This window comes from Condylura cristata, unplaced genomic scaffold, assembly GCF_000260355.1.
Source record: "Condylura cristata isolate star-nosed mole 26May11 unplaced genomic scaffold, ConCri1.0 scaffold00022, whole genome shotgun sequence".
NCBI classification, from domain to species: domain Eukaryota; kingdom Metazoa; phylum Chordata; class Mammalia; order Eulipotyphla; family Talpidae; genus Condylura; species Condylura cristata.
Window position 1 is genome coordinate 9,389,660 of NW_004567123.1, and position 12,547 is coordinate 9,402,206.

At 33.7% G+C, this 12,547-nt stretch overlaps 1 protein-coding gene across 1 annotated transcript in view; it reads left to right on the top strand.

Moving 5' to 3' along the window:
• The window catches only part of SEL1L2 (sel-1 suppressor of lin-12-like 2 (C. elegans)), an 85,353-nt gene that overhangs the window by 13,506 nt on the left and 59,300 nt on the right, over nt 1-12,547 (top strand). The window contains exons 2-3 of the mRNA XM_004687159.1: nt 7,767-7,822; nt 11,620-11,785. Of these exons, the coding sequence (XP_004687216.1) occupies nt 7,767-7,822; nt 11,620-11,785 (222 nt within the window). The remainder of the gene's footprint in view (nt 1-7,766; nt 7,823-11,619; nt 11,786-12,547) is intronic.

Here is a 12,547-nt window from a genome sequence, read left to right on the forward strand (position 1 = left end):
CTAGAAATATTCAGTATTTCTTCATTAGGGCCCAACTATATCCACATGGGAGGTTTCCTAATCTGTCATTCTCCTTGACTCTTTCCTATACTTTCTTGTCTCTGTTCTTTCAATTGTTCTTTCATCTTCATAACATGACCCATGTCTGAGCTGAGTAGCTTTCTCATATTGTTTCCTATTCAGAGAAAGATGGAGGCTCCAGGTCTCTTTGATTTATAAATATTTTAATATATTTTAATCCAAAATAGTAATGTTTTAACAGTACAGTCATTGAAAAAGACTGTCAGATATCCCATGAATCTGAGGTCTACTCTGAACACCCAAAATTCACATGGTAATTATTTTGGAAGTAATGGGCTTTAGTGCTAGCTTATTCCTTGCCACTTCAAATTTCAAAATTCTCTCTCAATGAGGTTAGAGGGGTAATAAATTAAAATGCCTGTATACATAAAATGGTATGTTTCACATTATGCTTATAGATGTACCCCATAAAATGTGAGAAATAAATTATTTGTAAAGACAAAAGATTTTGTGTCATTGCAGAAACTTGTCATTTAAAATTAAATGGAACAATGGAATATTAGTCAGTTATCAAAAAAGAGAAACTCATGCCATTTGTGGCAACGTTGATGGAGCTGAAAGGAGTTATGCTAAGTCATAAAGAGAAAGCTAAACACCAGGTGGTGATGCTTATATTTGGAATATAGAGAACCCAAACAAAGGGTCAAGCAAAGATAAACTTTAAAACCAACCCTTTAACGCTGATCTGAAACATGCAAGAGGGGAGGGGAAAGGAAGGAGAGAAAAGAGGATGAAAATGGAAAAATGGGGGAAGGGAACATAATGGACTATGGTGAAGGACTGTGGGTACTTTAGTGGTGGTAGGAGATCTACAATGGCCTCACCTGAGGGGAGAAGTCCTGCATTGTCAAAATGTTAACAAAGATGTAAAACAATAGTACCTCATTTTTTTTAAATTAATTTTGTGACTTCTTTGGTAAATTTTTTAGAAACAATGGTATAGAAGGGGGGACAACTCTACAGTCATGCCTGCTTTTTTTCTTTAACCTTTAAGAATTTATTCCTCATATTTTTCATAGAATACTGACTTTGAGAACATTTCTTTTTAGGTATAGCTTAGGAGTTAGTCTAGTTAGTTTATAAAGTAACAAAACAAATACACCTGGTTTTGACTCCCACATTGTCATATGACTTTGGACAAATTATTTGTTCTCACTTGGTGACTGTTTCATCATCAGAAAAATGGGATTACACAGGGAAATGCAAATCAAAACCACAATGAGATACCATCTCAGACCAGTGAGAATGGCACATATTAAAAAAAAAAAAAACTAGCAACAACAAATGTTGGCAAGGATATGAAGAAAAAAAACAAATCTCCTACACAGCTGGTATAACCAGAAAATTGGTCCAACCATTATGGAAAGCTGTGTGGAGTTTCCTAAAGCTACTAAAAATGGAGCTTCCATATGATCCAGCAATTCTGCTTCTAGGTATGTACCCAAAGGACACAAAAACATTAATTCAGAAGTACACATACACCCTTATGCTTATTGCAGCACTATTTACAGTAGGTAAGCTATGGAAACAACCCAAATGCCCAAAAATAGATACTGGATCAAGAAGATGTGGTATATTTACACAATGGAATATTACTCAGTAATCAAAAAAGATAAATTCATGCCATTCACAGATACATGGATGGAGCTGGAAGAAATCATGCTCAGTGAAATAAGCTAGGAAAAAATAAAAATCCTGGATGATCCAAATAAAGGAAGGGGGGAACTAATTATAATAAAGCAAAAATAAAAATTAACAGGCAACAATAAACCAGAGACATTCTGGGGGGGGGGGCAAGGAGGGAGTAGTATCAAAGCAGGGGTGGGAAAAAAAAGGGACCATAATGATGGTACATGGGTGAATTAGTTGTGGGGTCTAAACAGGACTACACCCAAGATGATAAAGCATACATTGTATAAAAATGAAGAATCATGTAAAAAATATATAAAATAAAAATGAAAAAATAAATACATTTTAAAAAAGTAAAATAGGAATACAAATGTTCTGTGCTTGCTATCTTAGTTGTTAAAGTGTGTAACATGTAAAGCAATGGCAACTAATTATATCTAAAACTAAAATTCTAGAGTTGAAAGAAATTTTAATAACTTTCCAAGGCTAATTTCATATCAAACACTTTTGTTGGCATATGTACATATATATTTTAGACATTATATTGATATGTTGCTGATTTATTATAAAATAAATCTCAAAATAGAAATTGAAAGGGAAGGTATTTTTAATTTCACAATATTAGAAATTCTAAGATTTTTTTCCTGCACTTGTAGTTTCCATGGGGAATACTAGAATTTCATAGAGTGACAACGTCAGTATTCATATAGAGAAAATTTATAAAACAGTGGAACATGTATCGAGCAAACACCAATCTTTCTCAACTGATATTTTTAAAAAGTTTTATAAGAAACCATTGTGCGAGGATATTTGTAGCAGAATTTTTTTGATAGGCAATCAAGATTGTATTTCCTTAGGTGAAAATCTTACAAACTGAAATTTAGAAAAGAATCACATTTTGTACAAGTTTCAAAAGAGGTTTTTCTTTTAATTGTACATTTTCTGCTAGAGGTAATAACAAATTACTTGTACTTTCTTTTTTATGTTTTAATCTACTAGACAGTTTATCCCTCATTTAGATTCTTACAACTCCTCCCACTTCACTAATTCTCTTATTTGCACTTATCCTTCTTTGATAACTGTTTTTAGCCCTCTAATTTTCATGTTAATACTTTATTGCTGACAGTTTTTATTTTCTGACCCAAAGTATAAAACAAATTTTATTTCATTTAATATCCATAATTTTCTTCTCTTGCTCTAACACACATGTCACATGGCATTTGCAATTAGAAATTTGGGTGTCCTTTCTGCTTTCTGGATAACCATGTTTCTTAATTTGTGTCTGTACATTCTATACATACTAACTATAACTTTATTCTGTGTAATTTGGGGAATGTAATAATGGCAATGCATTAAATCACATTACTTTTTGTAATATGTCTTTTCTAGTTGTGAAATATGGAGTTTAAAAATCACAATTATTGAAAAAAATCACAATTATTGACTACAATATCTGTCACACTGTGATTTCTAATACACAAATATAATTGTTATAAGTAATCTGCTTTGAAGAAAAACTAAAAGTCATACAAAGTACTAATAAATTCTAATAACATATTATGTTTCTAATAATTTTTTTTTAAAGATTTATTTATTTGTGCGTACAGAACTGGGATACAGGCCAGAGGCTCAGGGGCGGCTTCACCAGAGACAGAGTGGGGAGCAAAACAAGCAGGTCAACGAAGCACACTGCTGAGGGGAGCAGCAGGCGGGTTAGGAGAGGTCTGCCATGCCACGTGGTCACCTCCGGGGCAGGTGGGGATCAAACTCATGCGGAAGTGGCTTTAGCTTCTCAGTGCTGTGCTTTAACCCGCTGCTCCACCAGGGAGGGCCCACTGATAATGTTTTATTGCCACAGTCCTTTCAATTACTGGCTTACATGTATTAAATATAGAAGGCATCTTAAATTCTTTGAAGAGGTAGACCTCATGTAATAATTATTTTTACTGTTATAAGTACATATATAGATAACATTTATTTAGCTCTGAATATGTATTAATTACGATGATAGGTAATTTATAAGATTGGTCTTATTTTATTATCATAACAAATTAATAATGTAGGTACAAAATCAAGCCTGGAACACAGTTCTATTGGACTCAAAGACCACATAAATAGCCAATGCTATCTTGACTCTAATAATGAATATCCAACATCCCCCAAAAATCACTTAAAATTTTTTATATCTTTTATTTATAGCAACATTCTTACTCTGATTTAATTTGCTTTACATCCTGAAAGCAATGTTAATATAAGTAATTGTATTAAATACAATCTTTTTAAAAATTTAATGCTTCATATTAATGTATTTGTCACCATGTAGTTACTGAATTTGTATAAAATTTATCAATTATTGGGCCCTCCCTGGTGGCCCAGCGGGTTAAAGCACTGCACTAAGAAGCTTAAGCTACTTCCACATGAGTTCCCCGCCTGCCCTCAGGAGATCCACATGGCATTGCAGACCTCCCTTGACCCACCTGCTGCTCCCCTCAGCAGTGTACTTCGTAGATCTGCCTGTTCTGCTTCCCACTCTGTCCCTGGTGAATCCTCTCACCCTCCACATCCCTGGCCTGTACCCCAGTTCTGTATGAATAAATAAATAAATCTTTTAAAAAAATTATCAATTATTGCTCATTTGTCAGAGGAATAAATACCAAACAACTTTTTAGAAATTAATTTATCAGTCATTACGTGTGTGTGTATAAATGTACCCTCAAGGTTTTATATATGTGTATATATATGTATACATATATGAAAATGTATTATGAAAATGTGTGTGTGTGTGTGTATATATACATTTTCATACCTCCATATGTTTAGATGCTCCTCTCATCCTCCACCAAACTCCAGTGTTATCCCCTTGCTTCCCATCTCCTCTTCTCGCTCCTTCCTGTTCCCATGGTAATCTGTTATATTTTTTCAGTCTAAGAATTAGATCTGCTTTGCTTTGCTTTGCAGGTATGTGTTCTTTTGTCATTTATATTTCAAAAAATGTAAAACCATCAAGTATCTGTCCTTCACATTTTGACTTATTTGACTTTTCATAATCACCTCAAGATCTATACATTTTGTTCCCAAAAGCATTATTTATCTTTTAAGTAATATTTCACAATTTCTGTATCTAGTCACCTCTCATTGACACTTAGGTTGGCTCCATGACTTGGCTGCTGAAGATAATGCTTCTGCGAGCATAGGAGTGCATAAATGTCTTCAGACTGGAGTCTTCCTATTTGTTCGGTAAACACCTAGCAGTGGGACTACTGGATTATTTGGTGTTTCTATTTTTATTTTTTAAAGAAATCCCCATACCACTTACCCTAGAGAATGCACCTAGCCTTGTGTATCTATTTCCCTAAATTTGGGAAATACCCAGCTATACTTTGAATAGAGTCCTGTTCCCATCCCTCTTTTTTCACTTTCTGGAATAGCAAGTATTGAGTCTTCCGTTTCTTGAAGAATTTCTTCACTTTTCCTAAATCGTCTTTCTCCTCTTCCGTTTGTATGTTCCATTTGGATGATGCATACATTTGTGTCATCTATTCCTAAAATTCTCTCTTCCACCAGCTTAATTATATTTAAAATGCTTTCCATATTTGCCCTCATTCCATTCAATATCTCTTTTTATGTTCTTTTTATATCTTAAACTTTTTAGTGAAGAACTCTTTTGTTTCTGGATTTCCTTTCTAAGATCTTATACCTGCCTTTCTCACTTCAACTCTCCTTCCAGTACCTCATTTTGCATTTTTTATATTATTCTAAAATCTTTATCAAGTCTCCTCTTACTGTGTCCTTTATTTGTCTCTGGATTTCTAATTTGTTTCCTACTTGCCCACTTGTGTTCAGATTTTTCTGACTTTTTAGACATGTGTGTTGTCTCATTTGCATGTTTGCAGTTGTGGAATTGTGGGCTTGGTTTTGCTTGTTTCTCTTTGTCTACCTGGAGGCTGGTGGAATGGGGGTAATGAGAAACAGGGGCTCAAAAAGCCTCAGACCTATCAAAGAGTGAGGACAGCTCAGGTTGGTAAATCACCTTCTCAACTCTTCCTCAAATCATTCATGCAGTGTGCTTCAGGAATCCTTTATTCCCACCCAGCCTCTTTGCTGTTCTTCTCTGTGATGTGAGCATTTTTCACTAAACTTGAGTCACTTGGCAAGAAGCAGCAGGTATCATAGATAGAGCACAAGCAGCCAGACACAGACTGCCTTTTGCTATCTAGCAGAGGCCACCAGGAATGGACTAACTGTCCCAAATTGTCTAAGAAAATGGCCACTTTTGCCAGGTGAAAGGCCCAGGCTGCCAGGCACCATGAATAATTCACTTGGATCTTTTTTGCAGGGAGTGGAGAAAAAATTTTCTAACCTACATTGCCCTTCCGCCCAGCTTTACACTGTTGAGCCCAGAGCAGGTGTGCAGAGCACTGTTTCCTTTATTTATTCTTTCTGATGGGAGGATAGGGAGCTTCACTTGCCCACTCCACCAGTAGCAAACCCCCCAAACCTTAACCCACTGACTGCATGGATGCATGCTGTCTGTAGCACTCCCTCACTGAAAAGTTCCTTTAATAATATGCACTGTGCCCAGAGGACCAGTGCCCAGAGGACCAGTGACCATCCCCAGCCTGTTCAGCTGCCCCACTGCAACCTCCTTTGCCTCTTCAACTCACCATCCCTGGAGCAAGCAAACAACCTTTGCACAAAACTTTCTGAAATTCCTCATTCTCTGTTGATGATCTTTTGTATCTTCCTTTGAGCTAAGTTTGTTCTAGTTTTATTTTTTCAGTTCAGTTTGAGGGAGGAAATAATCCTAGTCTTTCTATTCCACTACCTTGCAGATAGACTCTTCCCAGATCAGTTTTTATAAGGTTTAGTTAGAAGAAATACAGATCAATGGGGCCAAGTTGTAACATTCATCAGTGAGAGAAAATGATAAAATATTAAATTATTAAATTTAATGCAAGTTCAGTTTGTAAAATTTGAACATAGGCATGTGCATGTTTTACTTCAAAAAATGTCATTTTTGTAAGACACTCGATATTTTTTCAGTTATTGAAAATTATTGATCTTAAAATAGTTGACCCTGGCCCTCCCTGGTGGCGCAGCGGGTTAAAGCACAGCACTGAGAGTCTGAAGCCACTTCCGCATGAGTTCGATTCCCGCCTGCCGCCTGCCCCGGAGGAGACCACATGGCGAGCCAGACCTCTCCTGACCCGCCCGCTGCTCCCCTCAGCAGTGTACTTCGTCAATCTGCCTGTTCTGCTCCCCACTCTGTCTCTGGTGAAGCCTCTCACCGTCCCTGAGCATCTGGCCTATACCCCAGTTCTGTATGAATAAATAAATAAATCTTTAAAAAAAAAAAAAAAAGTTGACCCATGGTGTGTCACCCTGCATGTCCTGTGTGTCATCCTGTGGCACCATAGTTTGTCACCCTGTTATTTCAGGTTTTCAAAACTTAATTTTCTAAACCTGTAAATTAAGAAATTTCAGATACTATCTAAAAAATGAAATCATCAGTGACTACACATGTATTTTATAAGATTTATAATCTGTATAAGAAGATTCATAAAAATTGCTTGTGAAAATTTTCTCAAATTTCAAAACCTGATGTAATTACACTGGTTTATATTTCTCAAATATTTATTTATTTCATTCAATAATATTAAATTTTAGTATCTCTCTGATATGTTGATGAGTCTATAAAAGTATAAAAACTATATTCCCTCTTCTGTTTTAAAAATCTTTATTAATAGACAACATTGATTTACATATCTAAGCTTTAATTGAATTTTCACTCATAACATTCAACACTATTGTAGTTAGCTCTATTGTTTGTAGAACTCTTTCATGTTAACTCATTTTCAGGATGCTTGATTATTTAGATTATCTCCCCTATCTTTAAAAATTATATGTGAAAGAATTATTTTGTAACAAATTCTTTGTAACTTTAAATTATTTTAGCTAATGTTCTGAAGTTCCAGAAGCTACCTAGAAATTTTTTAATAAGAAACTTTTTAAGTAATTTAATTCAAATTTTGTAAAACATTTTTTTTGTATTGCAGGTATTGAAGCAGAAAAACACAGTAAAAAGCAAAAAGAAAGAAATGTCACCACACAGGTTAATATTTTACTAAAACATTGCATTTCTCCTAATAAAAAAATATAGGCTATATAAATTATTAATTATTTTTATTCAGCATGTTTAGAATTTCTTGTACTAGTTAAGCATTGACTATTACTACTATTCTTATTTTTTTAAATCTCAAGATTTTTTGTCACTGACGTTTATTGATTCTCCTAGAGAACATAAACACTGTTATCAGCCTTGAGTCTTCTTATAACCCATACCTGGTCCATGGTCCAAAATATTAAGAAAAAAAGGATAATGATGAGTATGTATTATAGTCACAGATGCTTTTTAAATTTCACTAATCTTATGACATATTCTGACATTTTAGAAGTAGATGGTTTAACATTTCAGCACTTGTAGTTTTGTAAATACAAGTTATTTCCTTTACTGAAACCCTGTAGTGATGTTCCACCCTCTGCACTAAAACCAGTGTCAAGCCTATTAGGCTTCATGGTTTGGGCCCACCTTTTATCCAGTAACTCTACTGACCCTTCCAGATACACTGGACTCTGCATTTGTCCTCAGAAACTGCAGGCAGGAGACCATCTTTCTGCAGATATTTGTATGGCTCCATTCCCTGACTACTTGCTCAAATGTCATTTCTTGGTGCTTCCTTCCTTTCTCACCATTATCACTTTCTCTAAAATTGCAAACCCATCACAATACTTACTACCTCCCTTCCATGCTATGTTTTTCTTCTCCTAATTAACATATAACATACTGTATTTTTGTTTTGCTTATTGTCATTTAATCTCCTCTAGAATATAAACTCCATGAGAGTAGAGGTTTGGATCTGTGCTGTTCATTACTCCCAACAACTCTTCCAGTATCTGGCATATAGCAAGCACTCAATAAGTATTTACTAAATTAATGAATAAATCTTAAATATAAATTAAAGGGGTAAGCTCTGGAAAATATTTATATTAAATTAGAAAATGGTCGATGCCCACTTCTCAGAATCCTCAAACAAATAAACAGCCAAAACACTATAATTGGATAACAACACTATCATTAACTGGGTCATAAAGATTGGAGAAGACTGCATTTTAGAGTTAACAAACATATTCTCAGACTTTAGTTGTAGATTCATGTTATTTTATCTATTAAGGTAGGGGAGGAGTAGGATAAGAATTAGCAATCACCACTGTCCAGACTTGTGAAATAAAAATTTTTTTTTTTTGCCAGCTGAGGTTCTGAGGAACAATATTGGTAAAAATTAATTATTGTGCAATATTAACTTTGGTAAAATAAAATAATTTCTTTAAAGAAGCATATATAAATTAAAGATTCCTTTCTACATTGCTGTATTATATAAATATTTCCAAATTTTGTCCTCTTCATTACCTTAACTACCACATCTTGTAGTTAAAATGGAGTTATAAAATGGATTAAAGATCTGGATATAAGGACAAAAATCCTAAATTATTTTAAAGAAAACAGGGGACACACTATAAAACATCTACCACAAAGATATACTTGGGGACTCAAACCCAATGGCAAGAGAAACTAACACAAACATAAACAGGTTGGATTGCTTTAACCTGTTTGTTCCTTCCCACTGCTGGAGAGGGAGAGGGATCAAAACAGGGGAGGGAAGAGTGTAAGAGACTATGGTGATTATGCACAGGTAAATTGTTGCATACAGGGACTACGTCTGAGAGGAAAAAGCACACATTGTATGAAAATGAATGATGTAAAATATAAATAAACAAATAAAACTTTGTTCTTCAAAGAAACCATCACACATGCACACTTATACAGGCAACCTACACAATGGGAAAAATGTTTGTACATCATACATCTGAGGGGGCTAAACTCCAAAACTTCAAAGTTCTTATACAATCCAACAACAACAAGCAACTTAATCAAAATATGGGCAAAAAAGACCTAAATAGACAATTTTCTAAAGAAGACATTCAGATGGCATGTAGACATAAGAAAAATTGTTCAACATCCCTTACTATAAAGGAAAATCAAAGCAAAAAAAAAATGAGATATCACTTAACCCCTGTGAGAAATAGCCCATATTAAAAAAAATAAAATCAACAAATGTTGGTGAAGTTGTGGTAAAAAAGCAACTCTAATCTTCTGTTAATAACGTATGAATGTAGGATGGTGCAGCCCCTGTGGAAAATGGTATGAAATTTCTTAACAAAATAAAAATGGAAATTCTGTATAAGCCAGCAATATCTCTGTTAGGTATTTATCCAAATTACATGAAAACTCTAATATGAAAAGATTTATCTATTCCTATATAATAATAACACTGTCCACAACTGCCAAGTCATGGAGTAAACTTACATGTCTTCCATAGATGACTCAATAAAGAAATTAGAATACATATTCAATGGAACATGTCACAACTGTACCAAAAAAAAAAAGAAAAAGAAAAAGAAATAGTGGCATTTGGAACAAAATGAATGGAGCTTGAGGTGATTACATTAAGTTTAATAAGTCCAAAAGTGAAAAATATCAGATGTTTTCATTCATCTGTGAAATATAAATAAAGTAAAAAACACTCACAGGCAAAAAGGTAGTAGGACTAAATCTTGAACTCAGTGAAAAATATAATGTTTACCATAGGAAACCGGGTGGGGGGGGACTTGGAGATGAGTGGAACATGGAGTCAGTACATAAAAAAAAAAAGTTGTATCAGTGGTATAGCTGGATCAATATTAGATCCATTTCTAGTGAAAGCTCCATACATAAAGGAATTTTTCAAATTCTTTACATGGCTCCATGTCCTTGCATACTCTATCCTCTGTGTTATTGTGTTGATATATTTGCTAGTATATAAGGCATTAAGCATACCAGAAAATCTTGGAGGAGGGAAATTTAAATTGTGATACTGGAAAGAAAAAAAAAAGAAGCAAACCACTAAAAATCTAGGAAGTAGTAGTTGACAAAGAAATTTTTTTTAATCTTCAATATAATTTTCCCTGAAATGTATTTATGAAAATTGTGACTATGTAACTCCATAACATTTTTAAACTCTCTCTTCATGTCTGCATTATTTTCTACTACTCAAAAACCAATGCCTTCTAAGCCTTCTTCCTAATTAAAGTAGATTAATGATATGAATTCTGGAGAACATGCTAGACATTTTTTTTTACATTTTCCTTCTATCTAATCATAAGATTTGCTGTACTTTCTACCCATTATATGTTAGTTGTAATGTGCAAGGCATACTAACACTAATTTTTTTTTTAGTTCACACAATTGATATTACCATGACAACTTACCAGTAAGAACAAAATTGGTTAAATTCTCCTGCTATTTTTATAACTTCTAGGTTTAACACTTGGCTCTACAGTTCAGATTAAAATGCAATAGGTTTAAAAGATTTTTACTCATAAAAGACATGAATTCTTGGGCTCTTCCTGGTGGGGCAATGCGTTAAAGCTCAGCACAGTTTCAATCCCTGGCGAAAGAGGTGATCCACGTGGTATAGCAGACCTTTCCCGTCTCACCTGCTGTTCCCCTCAGCAGTGTACTTCATTATTCTGCCTCTTCTGCTCCCCACTCTCTCTAGTGACTCCTCTCACTTACCCTCTAACACCTCACCCCCTGCACTTCTGGCCTGTACCTCAATATGTATAAATAAATAAATCTTTTTTAAAAAACATGAATTCTTAAACTAAAATAAATCATCATTTTGATTTGAAAATGTAGGAACTATGTTGACCACATCAAGCTACTATTTTGCTTTAATAGACAAATCTTTCACTTTGCTATTGTTTAAGAAATTACATATAGATAGTGAGTGAAAATATTTTTCTTTGTAGGTACCAGTAAACGAAATGAAACAACTTTTATCGCATGTATTGGAACGAAGGAAATTGAGTAAAGCAATCAACAAAAGAGAAAATCTGTTAGAAAAAAGGAATCAGCATAAATTAAGAATAAAAGGAATTCAATATAAAGATTTCTCAAAAAGAAACAAAAATCATTGTAAGTAGAATTCCCTCTTGCATGTAAATTAAAAACTTCATGTAATCTAAAATCCGATTTTAGAGCTAATTTCTGGGTTATAATCATAAATATTTACAATACAATTTTTCAACTTTCTGTCCCCCATCTTAAATTTGAATTTGTATTGATAATAATAAGCATAGTTGATGATTAGAATGCCTATATTTGAAATCTCCAAAACTATGTGGATAAAACATTTAGCACATATTCCAATAGAAACCATCTATTTTTTTAATTGAGATTAATATAGTGCTTTCCTTATCTAATCTAGCAATCTAAAACTCTCCTTTGTAAAATCATTCCTGATAAACTGATACATTTCTCTGGATCTTAGAAGAGTCTTGAAACACTAAACAATGTCCCCGTAGATTTTCTGTGCAGGATGTAACTGGTGAACAACTATAAAATGTAATAATAACTTTAAACACATTTAAGTCTGATACATAAAAGCTTTTTCTTTTCTAAAAGATACATGTGAATTTCCAATTTAATAACATCTTATTTAAGAAAGGGAAACATCTTTGGCAGAAAAGGTTAAGAGTATCAGTTTTTTTAATAACATATTAAAGTCTAAATCACATACATAGAAATACTCAACCATTTTTAAATTTTTCAACAAATTTTTAAAAACAAAAGTTTTCACTTTTATATTTTACCCACCACCATCTCTTATAAACCTCATACTTTCTTCCACTCTTCTCTCTTAACCTAGTTACTTTGTTTTGTTAAATTGCCCACTGT